Consider the following 21,942-nt stretch of genomic DNA (forward strand, 5'->3'; position numbering starts at 1 on the left):
ATTGCTTCCAGAGGTTAAGACACTGACAAATCTTTTAGGGGGCTACCAGTCAACCCATTACATATGCCCACAGATTAAAATAATTGAAGGACAGTATAGGGCTTAAAGAAACAAAAAACCAACAGTCTTCCCATTTCTCTCTCCCTAGAGACAAATCCTTTTGGATTTGTTCCAAATCCTTTTACAGTTTTGCTTTGTTTTTGGTATTTACTTTGTTATTTCCAAATCACATGCTTCTGTCACTACTTTACATTTTCAGTTTTAGGCTTTAATCTATCATTTTCCTGATACAAAATGTAAGGACTTCATTCTGTAACTCCACTGCCACCAGACACAAGGGCATTTTCTGTCCCTACATCCTAATGATGTAGTTATATCATAATTTTAGTTAAGATTAATTCACTTGACAATAGTTACTGAGAGCTCTCTGCAGCCCAGGTGCTGTTCTAGAGGCTGAGGGGTGAGTAAATGAGAAAAAAAAATCTTCAACTCAGGAAGCTTGCAAAAAGTGGTTGCAATTGTAAACAGATTGTAAGAGGAGGCCTCACTGAAAAGATACTATTTGAAAAAGGACTTGAAGGAGAAAAAAAGGTGAACATTTTTCTTTGTTCAGTCACTGAGTCATATCTGACTCTTTGCAACCCCATGGACTACAGCACACCAGGCTCCTCTGTCCTCCACTATCTCCCAGTTTGCTCAGATTCATGTCCATTGAGTCCCTGATGCTATCTGTCTTATCCTCTGCTACCTTCTTTTTTCACCTTCAGTCTTCCCCAGCATCAGAGTCTTACATCAGGTGGCCAAAGTATTGGAGCTTCAGCTTCAGCATCAGTCCTTCCAATGAATATTCAGGTCTGATTTCCGTTAGGATTGATTGGTTTGATTTCTTTGCAGCCCAAGGGACTCTCAAAGAGTCTTCCCCAGCACCACAATTCAAAAGCATCCGTTCTTTGGCACTCAGCCTTTATGGTCCAACTCACATCCGTGCACTGGAAAAACCATAGCTTTGACTATATGGACCTTTGTGGGCCAAGTGATGTCCTCACTTTTTAATATACTTTATTTGTGGACTCGGCCTCAAAAAAAAAGGGGTGGGGGGCCGAGGGGAGTTGCACGAGCAAATGTAAATCCTTGAGGCGGCAGCATGTCTGTCTTGTCACAGGAACAGTGAGAAGACCAGTGCCTCTATGGCAGGACCAGTGAGAAGAGAAGAGATCAGAATGGTGCCAGGGCTCTGACCTTAAGGGCCATTAACTTATTGAATGTTCCACCTAGTGGCAAAATCACACACCATCCTCCAAAAAGAGACACTCGAAACCTGGTGGAGGGGACAGGAGACAAAACAGAAGAGCAAATGAGAATTCTGGTTCCATCCTGATCAACTAAGGTGCGATTAAATCCCGACGGTCCAAGAGGATATACTACTTTCATCCCAAGAACCTCTTTTAGGAAACCCAATTCTGGTTCCCCACTAGAGCCGGTTACTAAGCAACAATTGTGGGCGGAAAGCGCCTAGCCCCGCCCCAGGAGGACTCAGGCGTTTCAGGATCTTCATCTTTAAGATCTGCCTTTTCAACTTTTCGAAAGGGCGGGGCAACGAGCGCAGCTGTTACCTCCTTCTCTCCGCCCCGCTGGCTTTCACGTGTGTTCGGTCGCTCAATGACAGCTCGTCTCCTGGGACTTCCTGGTTGTCGGGACCAATCAGAGTGCTCTCCACGTCCTGACCATTGTCAGCCCGAAGCCAATCGCCGTGCCTCTAAAACGCCCCTTAAAGGCGCCGCCAAGGCTTCACGAGCCGGGGCGAACCAATTCCTCGGTTCCTGCCCCCAGCTGCAGTATGGAGTCGCCCCGGGGGCGGCCTGGGCCCGAGACAGACATGCTAGCTCTGGGGGAACAGCAAGCTGCGATCTTCGGCGACGGCCAGAGCCAAACGCCCTCTGAGCGGCCCTCAGGCCTCCGACTGTCCGAGGAGGAAGAGGGAGAGAACGTTGGGGGCGCGAGCTGCCACCCCAAGGCGTCCCCGAAGACTTCGAGCTGCAGCTTTGTCCACCCTCCGGAATGGGAAGCTCCGGAGGACAAGCCGGGCCATGGAGGGACGCTTTCTGGGGCAGGGAGCCGCCTCGGGGCGCCGGATCCGGAATTCGACCCGCACGGGTCCTCCCGGCGCAAGGACCCTGAGCTGCCAGAGGACAAGCCTGAATCCGAGAGGGTCTGCCGTCGAGGGAGCCCTGTAGGCGGCGGGATGGATGTTGAGCAGGAGAAGGAAGACGACGACGAGGCGGCGGCAGCCGGCAGGGGTAGCCGTTCTTTCTCCAGCCGCCTTCAGGACAGCCGCAGCTTGGACGGGTTGAGCGGGGCGTGCGGCGGCGCCGTGTCTTCAGGGGGTGCAGAATCTGGCGCAGGCGGCGGGCGGCGCGCCACTATCTCCAGCCCCCTGGAGCTTGAAGGCACGGTGAGCCGCCATGGCGACCTCACCCACTTTGTCGCTAACAACCTGCAACTCAAGATCCGTCTGAGCGGCGCCCCTCAACCCCCGCCCCCTGCCCCTACGCGGCCCTGTTCAGCGCCCACACCCACTCCGGCCATCCCTCCCATCGACCCCGACGTGCTGCGGGACCTGGAGCGGCTGAGTCGGGAGCTGGGCGGCAGGGTGGACCGTCTGCTTCGCGGGCTGGGAGGTGCGGTGCAGGAGCTGACAGCTCTGAGCGTGGGCTGCATCCAGACCTACCGCGATGCAGTGGACTCTCTGGGTGAAGCTGTGGACATGAGCATCAAGGGCATGTATACCCTGCTGGCGCGCTGTGAAGAACTGGAGCGGGCTCTGCAACCGGTTCAGGGACTGGCGCGACAAGTCCGGGATATCCGACGCACCTTGGAGGTTTTGGAGGCCCTGTGCAAGTGACTGGGAAGGCAGGAGAGGCCTGGCAACGCCAGGGACCAGCAGGATCCTTAAGGACTCTTCAAGGAGCCCTGGTGGGACCTGCCTGCTGAGAGGAGGGAGGCCTTTATATGGGAGGTTCTTCCAGATACGTAGAGCAGGCCGGCGACCATTCGCTGGGCCTTATGCAGGTGTACATGGGGAAGTTCTAAAGACTCTCCTGGTGGGAGGGTATGATGCTCTGCTTCTGTTCGGTTGGCCATCTGCAGCTACCTTGTTCTCCCAACTCTTTCCCAGTTAGAGCACCGTCTCTGGAAACCCGGGGCTTTAGGTCTGGGCTTGGGAGATGTGACTGTCATAAGTTATCAAGAAAGGAGAACAGAGGAGGCCCCAGCCCCCACTGTGGCCACTCTGACCTCCAGTGGTCACATCTCAGGTGCCAGGGGCTGTGGGAGCTTGTGTGGTCAAAGACCACACACCATGCAGACAACGAGGCATACTTGCAGATGGATAACCTCCTGCTTCTGCCCTTTGGCCCTCTACCATCCTATTTCCCCAGTCATAACCTGGGCGAAGCTAGAAGGAATGTATTGCATGGTGGAGGAGGTGGGTTGGGAGGGGTCTCTCTGCTCTCAGGGTTCAGATAGAATTGTTGCTGGTTTTGAAGCCCACCTGTTGTGGAATGTTCTAATCAGTTTTGGCTTTCTGAGTTTTTGTGGAATTAAAGTGCTGCTGCTGCTAAGGCTGAGGCTGTGTCTGTGTGGGGTTACAGGGATTGATGAACCAAAGTAATGGGAATGAGGGTCATTCTTTTTGTGGAGTTTTCTTGGGACTGGTGCTGGGAGTGGGGTGGGGGTCTCAGGCCACATGTGGAAGGATATGGTTCCTGCTCCTAAACAGCAGATCTGAGGAAAGGTAAGACACAGGTATGGGCTAAGAGATACAGTAAAAGCAAGGATATCTAGAAGAAAAAAGGGAGGAAGTGTTGTCTTCTCAGTTCCTGAAGTGGACAGGCAGGGACTGGGCAAACTGAATATCTAGGTTCTAGAGAAAGACTGGAAACACTTGCTAGGTACATTCTTGACCCCATTTCTCACACTCTGCTTGCTGATCAGTGCCCTATGAATGGTCTAGGATAATCTGTGCCAATTTCTGGCCGCCTTCGTTTACAGTCACATGGTAAATTCCAGAAGCTCCCGTTATGAAATTTAGAAACAGATCACAATACAGATCCAGTTCCGTTAAATTGTCCTCCTCTAACTCAAGACACTAGGTCTTTGGGCTGAATTTAAACACGTTATTCCTCGAGGTATGAAAAGTTCCGGAATTGGGAATATTGTTTCACACACCTTCCCTAACAAGAAATTGGCAGTAAATTCTTTAAAACAAGAGTGTAGCCCTGGCCCGTACGGGGATCGAACCCGCGACCTTGGCGTTATTAGCACCACGCTCTAACCAACTGAGCTAACCGGCCAGCTGACAATGAGCCCTCAATATGAATCTATGTAAAATACAAATTACTAATCAGTCCTATCTGTGAGAAAATCTCAAAATGGGTAAACTTATTTGGGGAAACAGGGAAACAGACTACGAAAACGGAATCACTTATCATTTCGGGAAATAAAAGCGAAGCCAAAATAGTGGCAAGCACAGATTATGCAAATAGGTGCTTGACTGGCAGGTCGCCGTGCCAACATAGAGCGCAAGACTATGCACTTAGCACTTAGCGTTGAGGCGCATAACCTGAAATAGAAAAGGCCGTCTGATGGCAACCGGTAGACTCCCGAAGAGATGTGAAAAATTATATATCAGCCAGAAGCCTACGACTCTTTCCTCGAGGTGTAAAAGCAACCCATGCCTCGGGAGGCACCGCTGGGATTCGAACCCAGGATCTCCTGTTTACTAGACAGGCGCTTTAACCAACTAAGCCACGGCGCCCCGCGCGTACACCTTGCCGCCTCGTTTCCCTGGCCAGGTCAGTTCCAGGTTAGATGAATGAATGCCGGGGTACCTTTCTAATTTTTGGTCGTACTGGAAAAAGAGGTAGGAGGTGCGAAATCCGCGGCTGTAAACGGGATAGGTTGGAAGGATGACACAGAAATTGAATCCTGGCAGACAGAACGTAAGAACAGTTCTTGGGTTATAAAACATAAACAAGACCGCAGAAGTCACAGGCCGACGAGGATGGGATTCGAACCCACGCGTGCAGAGCACAATGGATTAGCAGTCCATCGCCTTAACCACTCGGCCACCTCGTCCACAGGAAAGTATCCTGGGATCTCCTCTCTGGGGTCTGCATTCTTCCTTCTCGGAGAAAGCGTGAGCCCAACTACGTCGCGTAGGGATGGTTTCCCGAGGGATCCCGCCCGGCACCGCGAGGACGACTCGCAGGGCTCTGGCTGCCGAGAGATATTCTACGCTGCGCTAGCACGCGACTCGGCGTTGAGATTTCCCGGGCGTGCGTGACTCCTCAGGAGCCCCGCCATCCGCCCAGATTTACAGTCCCCGGATCTAGAGCAAAAACTACCGCGAGATCTTGGAGCTCCTCCGACGGAGCGGCTCGGGACTTGGAGCCAGGGACCCTCCCCTTCCGGCCTCTATGAAGTGTTTCTTCTCTAATCTGCGGGATGGGACTCCAACAGAGTTGCAAATAAGGAGAATAAATAGAAATTACCTGAGCTCTAGAAAAGCGAACGCTGACCCCGACGTGATTTGAACACGCAACCTTCTGATCTGGAGTCAGACGCGCTACCGTTGCGCCACGAGGTCGGCCGGCCACGGGGGTGGACAGGTCTCCCCATGACGACTGGACGGTGAAGCGGCCGGGTCCGGCGATCGAGGTGCCGAGGGCCTTCTGGAACTTCTAAAATCCCGCGGTGTGGTGTTTGCCCTCTCCCTCCGGCCTCGTAGGACCAGCAGGGCCCACCACTCGCAGGGCAGCGGCTTTGTGGGCTCCGGGTTCATTGGTGCCCCGACCTCGTCGCCGGCCTCCTGCAGACCGTTAGGCGGCCCTGAGCTGGTTCCCTGGGGGACCCAGAGCTCACAGCCCATCGGGGACGGACTGGCACCAAAACGTGTGGACGGACGGAGAATACCAGGCCGAAGGTGACGGAGGCACGTGTCGGGGACAGAGATTAGCTTTTTCAGCCGTGAGTCCCGTCCCGGGCTGCACTTACCAGCCGCCTGCGGAGCCTTCCAGGTAGCTACTCACAGGCCCCAAATTTGGAGTTTCTGGTTTAAAGATCCAGGGTAGAATCTTAGCATCGGTAACTTTGTCACTTTTGACGATTCTGAGGAATCCCTTACCTACAATGAAATGCACAGATCTTAAGTGTTTATTTTGGTGAGTTTTGAAGAATTTACAAGGTTCTTTCTTATCTTTTCCGAGTCGATCCGCGCCCCTCCCCTCCCGCTCTTCACAGAGTCAACCACTGTTCTGATTTCCGTTGACATAAATATCTGTACCTGTTAAAGCTCCCTAGGTGAGACCAGGCTGGAAACTTATAAAGAGGAATACCAGAAGCTGGAAGAAACAACCCCCTCCCCGCCCCGCCCCCGCCACCCAAACACACACACATTTGCTCATTTGCTTCTTGAAGGGTGAAAGAAGTTCAAGGGTCCAATACCGCCAAAGAAAGTTATCAGGGACTACAGACAAGTCAAAGCCCGCGGAGAAGCCTGACCTTAATTGACTGGGCAACATTGTTTAAGGGCCTTCCCTCTTGGTTGTCATGACACTGCTGTCTGCTGGCTTTCCCCTATCTTACTGTCACCCTCCCTCCAGTCTCTTTTCCTGTCTTTTTTTCCTAGGAGTTCTGTCTTCTCTCTTTATGCGACACACCTTCCCTGGAGTAAACCCTTCCCTGGAGTCAGCCATCACTTGTGTGCTGAGGGCTCCTGAATCCTGCTCCCACCTCTGGATTCAGTCTAGTGCCTGCTGGACACCTTCACTTGACCCTGTCATCCTTCGGAAACCTCCCACCTCAGGAGGGACTCAAACCCACAATCTCCCAGCTGAAACCATACACCTCCTGTCAGGACTTACGAAGCTGAGGTTCATTAAGTCTCCGCATAGAAGGAATTCAGGGGGAGGCAAAGAGATAGGTAAGAAGTAGATCTATTGAGAGAGACATGACATGAGTTTGAGTAGGCTCCAGGGTCTGGCATGCTGCAAAGGGTCAGACACAACAGAGCGACTGAACTGAACACACTCCATAAATAGTGTGGGCCATCTCTGAAAGAGCACTGGGAAGTATAAGGTGGTTAGTTTTTATGGTCTGAGTAATTTCAGAGGGTAACAATTGGGAAGATTATTCCAACTACTTAGGGAAGTGGTGAGGATTTCCAGAAATTGGGCCACTGCCCCCCTTTTTGGCCTTTTATGGTCTGCCTCAGAAGTGTCATGACGCCTGTGGGTGTGTCATTTAACATGTTAATATATAGGATGGGCGTGTAATAAGGTTTAAGGTCACCTGGAAGTTGAATCTTCTGCCATCTTGGGCCTGAACTGTTCTAAGCATTTTTCTCTTCTATCCAGTTCTCAGTCGCTGCGTCGTTCTTTTAAAGGTTGTGCCCTGTCCCCTTCCCTCTGGTCTCATTCCCTTCCCAGTCTTCTGCACTCCCAGTTAGAGGCCAAGCTGAGGCTGGGATTCGTCTCGACTCTTCCCCCTTCCTCACGTCCCATTTCTAGTCACCAAGTTCACTCAGTTTCATTTCCCTCATAACTCTGTTCGCCCTCATTCCCTGTTCCCACTGCCATCTTGCTGGATGACTCTAGTAGACTCCTCCCTAATGTCTGTCTCCAGAATAGTCAAAGAGAATCATCTTTTAAAATGCTGACATGATTCCATCATGCTGTGGCTTAAGATCAATACCACTGAAACTGCACAACTCAGATGGGATTCGAATCCAGCCAAAACTGATTGGGACTCGAACCCTTGGGTTGGCACTTGAACCCACTGTCTTCTATTTAAAATTGCTCACCTAGTGTGAAAAACTGATGGGAGACGTTACAATGGTTGCTTCAGTCTGCCTACTCCTGAACCTGATGCTCAGATTAAACACCAGAAAAAGATAGACAAGCAAATGTGGTGTGCTGCCTGTTAAAAGCCCAAGGCACTAGTCATATACATTTTCAAGACAAAGGATCCTACATTAAAATGCCATACTGGTAATTTACATAAGGTTTACCAAGGTATATAGTCCAAGTAAGCATTTACAAAGGGAGGAACAAGTCACCATGACTCTCGACCCTCTACAGAGTTGGGAAAGGATGCTATTCTTTTAAGTTTTAAGAAGTAACAACAACAGTTACACTGCTAGCGTTAGAAGAAAGGGGAAAAAATTGATCTGTATAGTTGAGCAGTCACTCCCATCTGGTTAATATGTAATGCAGATGCACACTGCACTTTAGGGAGGGAGGGACAAGGCCCAAACAAACACACAGAATTTTATGTTCAGTTTTTCTTGTCCTGCCTTTAAATATAAATTTTATTTTATCACCAGAGTGAGGGAATTCAAGGCTAAGATAGCTGCATACAAACTTTGCTACTTCTTTAGTTTGCTACCCCAAGCACAAACCCCTTTGTTAATTCTTCACAAACAATATTTCTTTGTTAAAAAACGACATATAAACAGCCTCCTTTGGTCTCTTCCGTGGTCCTTTTTCTGTGAGATTTCCCTGTGTATGAATTAAATTGGATTTTTTTCCTCCTATCAATCTATCTTATGTCAATTTAATTATTAGATCAGCTAAAAGAACTCAAGACAGGGGGGTGGAAATTTCCTCCATCTGGACAGAACTATTTGGTGATGTCTGGGATTTGCTTCAAAATAATCCAGTGGGACCGGGAGGCAGAATATAACTGAAACAAGGTTGGCCATGTGTTGGTAATTGCTGAAACAGAATGGTAGGCTTCAAAAGGGGTCATTACCTTTTGAATGAAAAATAATTTATTTTTACATACAATATGTTTTAGTATTTCAGACTTAAAAAACGCTTTTCTAAATTATTTTATGGCCAGTTCAATTGTTGGAACATGTGAGTTCCAGCCCTGGGTCAAGTGGCCGAAGGACCCTTGGTCACTTGCAATACCACCCATAGCCACAAGGTGGCTCCAAAACTCTCTTTGGCGAGTGTGGAGCAGGCTTCTCTGAACCAAAGACACGGAAAGGGACAGGACTAAATGCCTGCTGTTTACCCATTCACAAAGTGAACTGTATCTCCCGGTTCTTACTATCTATAGGTCCCCAGGTAGGAAGGGTGTTATGCGCAGAATGCCCCAAACTTCAAGCTGCTGGGTCCCAAAATCTAACAGTCATCCTTGACCCCTTCCTTCTCTCACCCACACACATTCCCTATGGGTGAATAAAATAGCCTGTTTGTGGTCCATCAAACACACGTTGTACATCTGCTTTAATTATTTAAAGGGTACACTGACCAGACTTTATCTTCTAAGACTCGCTAGATTTCTTCCACTTCACTCCACCTCTTTCACTCCGATACTATTGATATTGGCTAGAGACCTTATTCAAATTTTGCCAATTTTCCCACTAATGTCCTTTATAATAAATTTTGTTTTTCTGATCCAGGATCCATTAGGATCACACATTAAATTTCAAATTTGTCACACCATTTTAAAAAACATTATTTAAGTGTAGTTGTTTGACAATGTTGTTAATTTCTACTGTAAAGCAACGTGATTCAGATATAAAGAATATATATCGTCTCCATTATGACTTATCATATGACATTGAATATAGTTCCTGGGCTATACAGCAGGATCTTGTTGTTTATCCATTCTTGTTATATCTCTTTGTCTTTCGTGAACTTGAGGAAACATCTTTTGACTATCTCTTTGACATCTGAAATTTTTCACACACTGGTTTAGAAAAAGGAAATCCATTTAGTACATTGGGGACCTGCAAGAGAGAAAAGCATTTTCTCTCAGTTTTGACATTTCCTTTATAAAATGAACTTTTAAGAACAAAGGATCTATTTTCAAAGAAAACTTCCTTGATCACATTGTCCTAATATTTCCCTTTAAAATTTTTATTTATTACAACTTTTACCGTGCAGATTTATTATTTGTTGACGTGTTTGTCAATCTCTCTGACCCCAGGAAGGTAGAGACTTCTGCTTTGTTCCTCAAGAATATGAATCCAGCACAGTGCCTGGGACTTATTTGTTGAATGAATGAAGAAATTAAAAAATGCCTCTTGGGCTTGTAGTTTAGACCTGTCTAAGAGGCACTGAGATGGAGAGTAGTAATAAAAGAAGTGTTCACATATTGAGATATAGGAAAGTCATTCTGGCTTAAATATTACAAAACTTGAATTTTATCCTAACTAAAATAGCCTGTTTGTGGTCTATCAAACACACGTTGTACATCTGCTTTAATTATTTAAAGGAAAGGGTACACTGACCAGAAGTAAAAAATGCCCATGTTAAAAAAAAAAGATTAAATGCCCCTCTTCCTGGGACACCTTCGATGTGATGATAAGAGATGCTTTCCAGGTGCCAAGGCCATGCCGACCTGCTGTGTATTAATCGTCTGGTCCTTAAAAAAGAAAAAAAGAAGAAGAAGAAGAAATGTAACCCTGATTTGTATAAAGTTCTTTGTTCTTATAAGATGCAAAACTGCACTGAAAACGATGCTTCGCTGGGGCAGTTTCTCAGGAGTAATCTGGGAAAGGAGCTTCCAGGCTACTCCTTAGTTTGTCTCAGATAAACCTCCTTTCTCTTCTTATTATGGACTATCCATTATTATTCTTGGGAGGTGACCTGGTTGGGGGGTGGGGCCCGGGAGGTTGTGACTTGACTGTTAGCCATGAATTCTGGCGAGAAGTTGTCGTACTGCAGGAATCACCTTTAAGGTCCGAAGGTCCGTGAGGTCCCAATCGTGAGAGATGCTTGCACTATAGCTGGGCAGAGACTACAGCTGGCCACACCTCTAAGAGATAAGGAAATCGTTGTAGAGTCTGAATTTCCGCCCTCGACTCTTGCCTCCCAGGGACGCGGGGTTTCATTCTCTTCCTCCACTCCCTTTTCTGGTCCGTATGTCCACTTCCTTCCCGCAACACGCCTCTCATCCACAACCTAGTTCAGGAGAGGGGCTCTTTTCTGTACTCTGCAAATCCCTCACCAATCTGAGCGAAATGGGTGGGGGGAACCAGAATCAAGGAAAGTTCAGTATACGGTCCGCCAACAACCAGGGGCTCCGGAACAATAAAGGGACATCCACCTCTACAAGTTCGGCCTAGGCCAGGAAGAAGCTCCACGGATGCGGAGGATGGAAGAAAAGAGAGTGTCCAGGCCTCGGCATGTAGACGCACTAAGGCCGACGTGGTGGTGACAGTGGTGTCCGGAGGGTCATCCTGGGCAAAATGGCAGGGGCTGGGGGCCAGGCCGCTCCCGGCGTGGGGATACCGGGAGAAGCGAGTGTCCGAGTTTCCGTTCGCCAGTGCTGTGTGGGCAGACTCGGCAATGCGGGACAGTGCCACAACACACGCTCAGGTTGTGCAGACAACTCGTCTGCACGTGGGGAGGAAGGCGGCTCGATTCTCCGTATCCGGTTCGGATCTGCACAGGTATTGTGGACCGGGACCAACGTTCCCCAGAGGCCCGGCGGCGGCGCGATAATTTGCCGCTCTCGCGAGACTTTCAGAGGTCCCGTCGTAGCCCTCGTTTTTGCCGTTACCAAGGCAACTGAGCGGCGCCAGCGTAAGCGGGAAGGCGGCGTACGTCGAGTTTTTGTCTGCTAGCTTGGGAGACTTGAGGAGTGACCCTCCTTAAGCTTCCAGCCCCAGAGACCAACGGCCTCTGCTCCAGGCGGTACCTCTTCCCCTGAGGACCATGGGCCGGATCTCGGGGCTCGTGCCCTCTCGCTTTCTGACGCTCCTGGCGCATCTGGTGGTCGTCATCACCTTATTCTGGTCCAGGGTAAGACCCATGGCCCGCTTCTCGTTCCTCCTTCCAATTTGGGGTGGTCTCAGCCCCAACCCACCCTTTCTCCCCCGGGGCCTTACCCGGTGGGGTCCTCCCATACCCCGCCGCCAGACCCTCTTTCAACTTCTCTTTCTTTCTTCCCTGCTCCCTAGGACAGCAACATCCAGGCCTGCTTGCCTCTCAAATTCACCCCTGAAGAGTATGAGAAGCAGGACATTCAGTGAGCATGTGGGACAGGGTGGGCAGAATTAAGCAGTAGTGGGAGTGAAGGGGTCTTAGAAAAAGTCCAGAAGGCCTAAGCCACTTCCTTCTTTTCTGCAGGCTGGTGGCAGCGCTCTCTGTCACCCTGGCCCTCTTTGCAGTGGAGCTGGCTGGTTTCTTCTTAGGAGTTTCCATGTTCAACAGCACCCAGAGCCTCATCTGTATCCTTTCTACGTGTACTCCTTTCCTCCTCGGCCCATGTCCACCATAACGCCCTTCAGCCACTTAATTAGGCCTTTCTGGCACAATGGTGTTTGCTGTAGCAGGCAAACAGAATCCCTCCTGTGGAGAGATGTTAGGCAATGTGGAAGATTTGATACAATCTCTGATCACTTTTTGAGCTCCTACTACTCACCAGGCGCTGGAGATCTCAAGCTGGGAGTACAACACAGTTTTCTATCTTGAGGAAGAGGCAGACACACAGACATCTGTAATTCAGTGTGATGAGCACAGGTGCCATCAGATGTAAAGATACAAAGCACTATGGGAACGCAGAAGAGACATAGGAAGTGAGGAAGATGGATCAGGGAAGGCTCTCAACACCAGGGTGCTGGAGAGTGATCCCAGCAGTGTATTGTGTCACTGTGAGCATTTCTGTGTGCTTGGAGTAGATTGGGAGTCTACTACTTCACCTGAAGGGTCCAAACTAGATACGGGATGGAGGTAGCTTGGTTTCCCCTCAGTGCAGGCTCAGCTCTGGCCTCTACACATAGCCATCCTAAAACCCAAAAGTCTGGGCTGCTAGCTCTGGCCTTTGCAGTGTGGTAAAGGGAGCAAGAGATGCCTTGCTCACCAGGAGCTGATTGTGAATGCAGATGCCAGGCCCATCACCAGCCTTTTCTGGCTCATCACTACCTGTTGATCCAAAGGCTTTCCTTGACTCTGGTGTATTCCCAAGCCATCGGGGCTCACTGTGGTGCATCTGTGGCCCTATCCTTCTTCATATTTGAGCGTTGGGAGTGCACCACATATTGGTACATTTTTGTCTTTTGCAGGTATGGTAGCACCTAATGTTTGAGATGTTTGTTTACTTTAAATCTGAAGATTTGCCTTCCCAGCCCTTTACTCCATGTGTAAGATACCAGATCCACTCAACATTCCCGAGTCTGTTTGAAGTCCTCCACTCCTACACTTCAGGGGGTGAGGGGTGGGATCGCTGGCTTGGGGATCTGGGTATTTTTATTAGAAGAAACTCTGAACCCATCACCTACCTTCCTCAGTGCCCTCCCAGCTGTCACCGAAATAACATTATTCATCAGTGTCTTCGGGCTGAAAAAGAAACCTTTCTGATACCTTCGTGACTGGAAGTAGGGATGAAGGCTGAAGGAGCGAAGGACCACTCACCCTTCCTGGAAGAGGAAGGCTTCAGCCCTCCTTCTAACACTGCATTTGGTGAAGGATGTCAGTGTTAGGGTAATTATCTCTCGAGTCTGGGATTATCTGCGTTTTGTTTACAGTCCTTTGTAATAAAATATATTTTAGGATAAGATCAAAACTTACAGGAATTCCTAGAGGCATTCCCTGGCTGTCCAGTGGTTAGAACCCCACGCCTCCACTGCAGCAGTCACGGGTTCAGTCCCTGCTGGAGCAACCAAGATCCTGAATGCTAGGCAGCGTGGCCAAAAGAAAAAAAAAAAATTCAAGACAAAAATTTTAGGAGAAAATTGGGGTGGCCAAACTACTGTAGAAACGGAAGGCTGTTTTCCACCCTTGCCTTGCACTGTAAGATACTAAATGTCGCTTCTATTTTAGTTAATACGGTAGATTTCTGGCGGAAGGGAGTGGGCGGGGATATGTAAATAAAGTGATGCCTAAGGATAGTACCTCGAGCTCTTTAAGTGAGTGAAGCATTCTGGGAGGGATTAGCGTTTGCTCTTTTGGCAGCCAAATGGGAAAATATATTTTAAAACATCTGCAAATAAATTGGACAACAGAAGTGGAAGAACTTGGATAGCTTCAGGTTGCTCGAGCTAACATGTCTTTTACTCACCCTCCCTGATAGCGGAGTCTTTTCCCCCGGAGTGCGGAATATGGCAGGCTTATCGACATCGTCAGGTAGGATAATCCTTACCTGTTCCTCCTTTTGGAGGGCAGAATAGAACATGATGATTGGAGCTCGCATGATTCGTGATTAACGGCTCTGCGTAATCAGGACTTGCAACACCCTGATTGCTCCTATCTGATTCTTCCTGACGATCTGTGATATTAATTTTCATTTTTATGTATTGGAGAAGGTTATGGCAACCCATTCCAGTGTTCTTGCCTGGAGTAATCCCAGTGACCGAGGAGCCTGGTGGGTTGCCGTTTATGGGGTCACCCAGGGTCGGACACGACTGAAGCGACTTAGCGGTGTGGTCTGTAACGTTTGGGTGTTTTTTCCCTAAGGGTGTTTGGTTTGGGTATGTTTGTGTAGTGTACGGTTTGTGTAAGTTGTGGGGTTTTTGTTTTTTTTTTAACTTTTGTGATATTTAGTTTGGTGGTTGACTTGTTAAAGTCACTTAGTCGTGTCCGAATGGAATTTTCCAGACCTGCGTCTTGGAGTGGATAGCTGTTTCCTTTTTTTCACGGGTTTTTTCCCCAACGCCAGGGATCCAAGCCACGTTTCGTTTCCTTGCGTGAGTCCCAATTTGCTGGTTAGTTTTTGTTTGTTTTTTCCTTAATTTCATGAAGTTTACTGAAGGAAACGTTCTGGGTACTTCTGATTTTCCAAAAAGTGGTTCTTTTAATGTCTCTTATATTTGGTGTCATGAATGAATGCGTGTCAAAGCTTCTATCTCACCATGCCAGGAAGGGTCACGTGCTAAAGGGTAGACTGCCCTGGTATTTGGGGCGCCCAGCCCAGAAACATGACAGAGGTCACCTGTTTACTCAGTAGTCTAATTAGAACACCAACCCTAGTTTCTGTCTGGTAGCCCATAGCTAGCACATGTTCAAAAGAAAGTTATTGAAACACACTATTTGGCATTAGAGAAGAGTCTAAAGTTTTACCTTGTGTCACAGGGTGAATGTTCTTACAGGGACACAGTTTTTTTTAGGAAAGATTCAGTGTAGAGGTTTTTGTTTTTGTTTTTGTTTTTTTTAGTTCTGCCACTTTATTGCTACCAACCCATCTCCCTCCACCCTCGTGCACACATGCTCAGTCATGTAACCCCATGGACTTCAGCCCGCCAGGCTCCTCTGTCCATGGACTTTTCCAGGCAAGGATACTGGAGTGGGTTGCCATTTCCTTCTCCATAGAGGTTTTAATCTATATACTTTTTAGTCCTAAATGGTGGACCCCAGGCCATTCTAAATAAGCAAAAGTCATCAAAGGATATCTTTTCTGGTGGAGCCTCCTCAAGTGATGCTTTCTGTGCTCGCAGCCCTTCCTTGTTGAGTATTCACTCAGTGAATACTTCTTATTCAGCATTTACTATACACTATAGTGAGTACCGAGGGAATAGATGTGAATGTGAACTATACTCGGTCTGAGCCATCACAGATATTATGGCTCAGGGAAACAAAGAACAATCTCTGGTACTCCCAGAGTACTTTAATAACAAATTCTGATAAATGCTTCAAACTCAACTTGCAGATGCTATGGAGTAGGGATAACCTGCCCCAGGTGGCAGGAGTGTTGCTCCTACAGGAGCAGTTTGAGTGAGGCCCTGGAGTGTGGCTGAAGCAGAGAGTTAGAGAAGCAGATTGTCCAGGAAGCAAGAAAGGTGGATATTGCCGGTCATGGTTACTGGCTTGACCAGGAAAGTCATATCCCCTGACATGCCTGACTTTCACCACACCCAGTGGTGTGCTTACTGATTTGTGAAAGCTGTTTGTTTTTCCAGAAACATATGGACTGATCGTTAAAAACAGCAATATCAAAAATTGAACATGTAACCTTGCAATTAAATGAATAATATTTCTAAAACAGAGGGGGATTTTCCTGGCGGTCCAATGGTTAAGACAACAACAAACCAGAAAACCCGAAACCAGAGTAAGAAATACTCATCACTTCCTGGTTATTTTATAAATTTACTATTATATGGTTTTGAGGTTGTTTGCATTTATAGTATCTGTATGGTGGGAATACGATAAAATGATGTACTGCTTTGTATCTCTTTCCAGTTTATTTAGTGACATTAAGTTAGTAATTTGAAACTGGCCTAAGTGGGAGTATTTATACCACAGAATTGGCAAATGCTACATATCAGGCTTTGTTGATTGTCTAGATTTTGAAAAGTGATGGAGAAAATGTAAAATAATGCAGGTTAAGTCTTTAAGTGTCATGTCTGTAACTGTTATACTATAAATATCACACACACACACACACACACACACATACACAACGATGAAGTATTCCCCCAGGATTTGAAAACTTATCAGCAAAGAATCACTCAAGTCACTGAGGAACCTGTGAAGTTTCAACATATCTTCAGTGTTTCATTTTTATCTTAATCAAAAATAAAAATAAAAATATCAACCAATGTTTAAGTTAGAACTACCCTTGTATTAATACTTATGATATAATTCCATTTATGAAATCATGGATACAAGAGTAGAATTTACAATAAAGAATATTGTATATTTTATTATTTGCAGATTCTGTTGCACATCCTTTATATCAGCAAAATTTATAATAAACTTTACGTACACATTTGAATGCATACTTTTCTTGGAGAGTGAGTTGTTAAACATTTATCAGCACTTTCTTGCTCCTCCAATCCTAAGAAATTGTTCATCACCAGTGAGTTCCTTGTTCCTAAATCCAGAGGTTCTTTCCAGACTTTGGCTCGACTTCTTTTCCGTATGTTGACCATTCTCCTCATTTGAAAGTTGTTCTCCCTTCCTTTCTGAAAATTAGTTCCACTGGCTTACCTCCAACTATTCTGGCTGCTCCTTCTTAGACTCATCTAATGAATACTGATTGAAAACTCACAGTTGACCAGCCACTGAGGACACATTATAGGGTTGTCTCCTCCCTTTCCCCTGTAAATGTTGGTGGTCACTCCTCCTTGGGACTTCATCCACCTCTTGTCTTCAAGCAACACCTAGATGGTGCTGGTTTCCAGGCCTTGGCTCTGTTCTGTGAGCCCTAGCTGGGGGCAGAGACTGGAAGTGAGCTATGGAGTGGTTTAAAGTGTACCTGCTCTCCTCCAAGGTTATGTGATGGCCAATAAGTCACTTAACCTCTTTGTGCCTTGATTTCTTCATCCACTTCAACTATATATCTCTTAGTCAACACCAGATGCTTTGCCAATTAGCATCAAAAATAGGTTTTCATTTTATTGTGAAATTAGTGGCTTGTTAATCAGCATAAGCCAATCATGAAGAAACAAATACTGCTGGATTCTACTTATATGAGGTTCCAAGAGTTGGCTCAAATTCATAGGGCTGGACGGAGAAGGCAATGGCACCCCATGTCAGTACTCTTGTCAGGAGAATCCCATGGACGGAGGAGCCTGGTAGGCTGTGGTCCATGGGGTTGCTAAGAGTCCGACACGACTGAGTGACTTCACTGTCACTTTTCACTTTCTTGCATTGGAGAAGGAAATGGCAACCCACTCCAGTGTTCTTGCCTGGAGAATATCATAGGGATGGAATGTAACAGAATGGTGCTTGCCAAGGTTGTGGTGGGTGGGCGGGGGAGGGAGGTGAGTAGTGTTTCAGTTTCACAAGGTAATAAGTGTTCTAGAGATTGGTTGTATGATGATATGAATATACTAACACTACTGAGGCTAATAGAGTTTTGCCAAGAGAACGCACTGGTCATAGCAAAACACCCTCTTCCAACAACACAAGAGAAGACTCTATACATGGACATCACCAGATGGTCAACACCAAAATCAGATTGATTATATGCTGTGCAGCCAAAGATAGAGAAGCTCTATACAGTCAGCAAAAACAAGACCAGGAACTGACTGTGGCTCAGATCATGAACTCCTTATTGCCAAATTCAGACTTAAATTGAAGAAACTTGGGAAAACCACTAGACCATTCAGGTATGACCTAAATCAAATCCCTTATGATTATACAGTAGAAGTAAGAAATAGATTTAAGGGGCTAGATCTGATAGAGTGCCTGATGAACTATGGATGAAGGTTCAGGACATTGTACAGGAGACAGGGATCAAGACCATCCCCATGGAAAAGAAATGTAAAAAAGCAAAATATCTGTCTGAGGAGGTCTTACAAATAGCTGTGAAAGAGAAGTGAAAAGCAAAGGAGAAAAGGAAAGATATTCCCATCTGAATTCAGAATTCCAAAGAATAGCAAGGGGAGATAAGAAAGGCTTCCTCAGCAATCAATGCAAAGAGATAGAGGAAAACAACAGAATGGGAAAGACTAGAGATCTCTTCAAGAAAATTAGAGATACCAAGGGAACATTTCATGCAAAGCTGGGTTCGATAAAGGACAGAAATGGTATGGACCTAATAGAAGCAAAAGATGTTAAGAAGAGGTGGCAAGAATACACAGAAGAACTGTACAAAAAAGATCTTCAAGACCCAGAGAATCACGATGGTGTGATCACTCACCTAGAGCCAGACATCCTGGAATGTGAAGTCAAGTGGGCCTTAGGAAGCATCACTACGAACAAAGCTAGTGGAGGTGATGGAATTCCAGCTGAACTATTTGAAATCCTGAAAGATGGTGCTGTGAAAGTGCTGCACTCAATATGCCAGCAAATTTGGAAAACTCAGCAGTGGCCACAGGAATGGAAAAGGTCAGCTTTCATTTCAATCCCAAAGAAAGGCAATGCCAAAGAACGCTCAAACTACCAAACAATTGCACTCATCTCACATGCTAGTAAAGTAATGCTCAAAATTCTCCAAGCTAGGCTTCAGCAGTATGTGAACCGTGAATTTCCAGATGTTCAAGCTGGTTTTAGAAAAGGCAGAGGAACCAGAGATCAAATTGCTAACATCCGTTGGATCATCGAAAAAGCAAGAGAGTTCTAGAAAAATATCTATTTCTGCTTTATTGACTATGCCAAAGCCTTTGACTGTGTGGATCACAATAAACTGTGGAAAATTCTGAAAGAGATGGGAATACCAGACCACCTGACCTGCCTCTTGAGAAACCTGTATGCAGGTCAGGAAGCAACAGTTAGAACTGGACATGGAACAACCGACTGGTTCCAAATAGGAAAAGGAGTACGTCAGGGCTGTATATTGTCACCCTGCTTATTGAAGTTATATGCATCATGAGAAACACTGGGCTGGAAGAAGCACAAGCTGGAATCAAGATTGCCGGGAGAAATATCAATAACCTCAGATATGCAGATGACACCACCCTTATGGCAGAAAGTGAAGAAGAACTAAAGAGTCTCTTGATGAAAGTGAAAGAGGAGAGTGAAAAAGTTGGCTTAAAGCTCAACATTCAGAAAACTAAGATCATGGCATCCGGTCCCATCACTTCATGGCAAATAGATGGGGAAACAGTGGAAACAGTGTCAGACTTTATTTTGGGGGGCTCCAAAATCACTGCAGGTGGTGATTGCAGCCATGAAATTAAAAGACGCTTACTCCTTGGAAGGAAAGTTATGACCAACCTAGATAGCATATTAAAAACCAGAGATATTACTTTGTCAACAAAGGTCCATCTAGTCAAGGCTATGGTTTTGCACACAGGTAGAATGGGAATGTGTATATTATTCCTTGCAGCTTTGCTTGTATTGGCAAAAGATTGGAAACAAATGTCTGTCAACAGGGGATTGGTATCATTACATAACCATGAAATACTGCCAGGAGCAAAGTAAACTTTATACATGGTCCTGTAGCAATCTCCAAGATAGTTAAGTGACAAAAGCAAGTTGCAGAACAGTTCGTGTAGTGGCCTTCCATTTGTGTTAAAAAAGGGAAAAAAAGAAAAAAACAAAAAACGGAAAGCTATATTCACATAGCATCTCTGGAAGGATGCAAACTACTGGGAGGACTGGTGGCTGAGTGGTGGAAGCTGGGGGAAAACTGGGAAAAAGGGTAGGAGAGAGACTTTCTCCATCTGCTCTTTTGAACTTCTGGAATTTTGAACCATGTTCATTAAAAAAAAAGAAAAAACCTAGTCTTTTGAAAGATTGTGAGCCTGCAGCTGCTTCTGTTCCCTGTCTGGAAATGAAGCTAAGGCAGAGGCCAGCAGGGCTGGACATGGAGAAACCAATCACCAATGACATCAAACAAGCACCTGGATCCTGCTGTTTCTAGTCACTCTCCAGTCATGTGAGCCCTTAGAGTCTCCTTTCTGGTTTAAGTCTGTCTGAGCTGTGTTGGCAAGTGTCTTGATCACTTGCTCATTACATCTGTCAAAAATTCCAGTGGGTGCTTCTTTTTTTCCCTTTAGCTTTATTGAAGTGTAATTGACAAACCTTTCTTTCTTTCTTTCTTTTTTGCTGTGCTGCACGGCTTGTGGGATTTTAGTTCCCAGACCAGGGATTGAATCTGCACCCTCAGCAATGAATGAGCCGACTCCTAACCATTGGACCACCAGGGAACTTCCCCATGCTGTGTTCTCATGAGCTCTGTTCTTTTTTTTTTTTTTTTCATGAACTCTTTTCTTATATAGTAGTGTAGCTCCAGGTGCCAGCATGGTGCCGGGCATAGTAGAGTGAAAGAGGCCCGAGGAGAAAGCAGCTTACTTGAGGACATCACTCAGACAGAGAGATGGGACCAGAACCCGAGACTCCTGGGTATCAGGTCAGATCAGCTGACTCAATTCAGCAAGTGTTTGATAGAGAAACTTGCTAACCCCAGTGAATTTCTAATGAATGGAAGGTTGCAGAATGAGAGTTTGGGATCAGGAGGCCTCCCAGGCCTGCCGTGTGGGGTTCTCCTTTGAAACACTCCTCACTGAGACCATGCTTCACTGTCATTCATTATCTGCTTGCCTGTCTGGTTTCTGCGCAGAGCAGGGAGAACTATACAGATTAAAAAGATATCACTTTATTATGTTTTATACAAAAAATTTTTAAGAGATATTCTACATGTAAGAAAAAAGTTGACTACCCAATTTTAAAAAAGACCCTATCAAGGCATTTCTCTGACCCTAGGTGTCTCCACATGTAAAATCAAGACAATATCTACTTTGGGATTTTCCTGGTGTTCCAGTGGTTAAGACTCTGCACTTCCAATGCAGGGGATATAGGTCCAATCCCTATATATCTTAGTGGGAACTAAGAACCCACATGGCGTGGGGCACAGGTTAAAAAAAAAAAAGGAAAAAAACAACAGTGCCTACTTCACAGGATTGCCCTGTGGACTGATTGGTCATGGGAAGTATTTACAACAATGTTCCTAAAAGCACTGTTGTAACAGTGACAGAATTGGCAACCACCTAAAAGTCAGTCGTTGGATTCCCTGGTGGTCTAGGGTGAAGACTCCATACTCCCAGTGCAGAGGACCCCGGCTGGACCCCTGGTCAGGGAGCTAAGATCACATATGCCCCACTGGTAGCCAAAAGAAAAGAGAATCCACAGCTGGTCCTTGAGGGAACTAGTTAAAGAAACTGTGTTGAGACTTATAAACATGGAAGATTGGCCATGAACATTTGTCTTCTGTGCCTTCCATAACTTAACTGGATAACAGGAGTCAAATAGGCATATTTCTACAAGGACTAAAGCAACAGTGGATAAAAAGATTTCAACAAGGCTTTGGAGGCTGGACAGTGGCCTAAGGGTGTTGACAGACCCATACCAAATAGGGCATGATGCCAGAAGATCCTGGAGGTCCCCAGACTCTGGGTCAGGGCCTGGCTGAACCCAGAGGGGGCTGAGACCCTGTGTTCAGTATATCGAGACACTTGGGTCTCCTTTATCCTCTCACATCTGAGTCATGAACACTGCCCCTCCACCTGCTCATTTTGGGGGAGGCTTTGGACTTGGGGACACC

At 46.5% G+C, this 21,942-nt stretch overlaps 2 protein-coding genes and 5 non-coding genes across 7 annotated transcripts; 3 read left to right on the top strand and 4 right to left on the bottom strand.

The window, feature by feature from the left end:
- Positions 1 to 881: 881 nt before the first annotated feature.
- On the top strand, positions 882 to 3,610 carry BORCS6 (BLOC-1 related complex subunit 6). Its single transcript, XM_065909771.1, has one exon. The coding sequence runs from the start codon at positions 1,838 to 1,840 to the stop codon at positions 2,900 to 2,902; it is 1,065 nt and encodes a 354-aa protein (XP_065765843.1). The 5' UTR covers positions 882 to 1,837; the 3' UTR covers positions 2,903 to 3,610.
- Positions 3,611 to 4,278: 668 nt separating this feature from the next.
- On the bottom strand, positions 4,279 to 4,352 carry TRNAI-AAU (transfer RNA isoleucine (anticodon AAU)). Its single transcript has one exon. It is a non-coding gene; the product is annotated as a tRNA-Ile (tRNA).
- A 390-nt stretch (positions 4,353 to 4,742) lies between these two features.
- TRNAT-AGU (transfer RNA threonine (anticodon AGU)) lies at positions 4,743 to 4,816 on the bottom strand. Its single transcript has one exon. It is a non-coding gene; the product is annotated as a tRNA-Thr (tRNA).
- Positions 4,817 to 5,054: 238 nt separating this feature from the next.
- On the bottom strand, positions 5,055 to 5,136 carry TRNAS-GCU (transfer RNA serine (anticodon GCU)). The gene has a single exon. It is a non-coding gene; the product is annotated as a tRNA-Ser (tRNA).
- Positions 5,137 to 5,575: 439 nt separating this feature from the next.
- TRNAW-CCA (transfer RNA tryptophan (anticodon CCA)) lies at positions 5,576 to 5,647 on the bottom strand. The gene has a single exon. It is a non-coding gene; the product is annotated as a tRNA-Trp (tRNA).
- Positions 5,648 to 11,599: 5,952 nt separating this feature from the next.
- TMEM107 (transmembrane protein 107) lies at positions 11,600 to 16,663 on the top strand. Its single transcript, XM_065910400.1, has 5 exons — positions 11,600 to 11,819; positions 11,978 to 12,045; positions 12,147 to 12,247; positions 12,985 to 13,081; positions 13,307 to 16,663. The coding sequence occupies exons 1-5, from the start codon at positions 11,733 to 11,735 to the stop codon at positions 13,374 to 13,376; spliced, it is 423 nt and encodes a 140-aa protein (XP_065766472.1). The 5' UTR covers positions 11,600 to 11,732; the 3' UTR covers positions 13,377 to 16,663.
- Positions 14,135 to 14,270, top strand: LOC136150406 (U8 small nucleolar RNA). The gene has a single exon (XR_010659833.1). It is a non-coding gene; the product is annotated as a U8 small nucleolar RNA (small nucleolar RNA).
- Positions 16,664 to 21,942: the final 5,279 nt, after the last annotated feature.

Source organism: Muntiacus reevesi, chromosome 18, assembly GCF_963930625.1.
Source record: "Muntiacus reevesi chromosome 18, mMunRee1.1, whole genome shotgun sequence".
Taxonomy (NCBI): Eukaryota; Metazoa; Chordata; class Mammalia; order Artiodactyla; family Cervidae; genus Muntiacus; species Muntiacus reevesi.

Coding starts and splice junctions, on each gene's coding strand:
- BORCS6 (XM_065909771.1), top strand. CDS start 1,838: ATGGAGTCGCCCCGGGGGCGGCCTGGGCCCGAGACAGACATGCTAGCT.
- TMEM107 (XM_065910400.1), top strand. CDS start 11,733: ATGGGCCGGATCTCGGGGCTCGTGCCCTCTCGCTTTCTGACGCTCCTG. Junction 11,820..11,977: donor TCACCTTATTCTGGTCCAGG/GTAAGACCCATG, acceptor CCTGCTCCCTAG/GACAGCAACATCCAGGCCTG. Junction 12,046..12,146: donor TATGAGAAGCAGGACATTCA/GTGAGCATGTGG, acceptor TCTTTTCTGCAG/GCTGGTGGCAGCGCTCTCTG.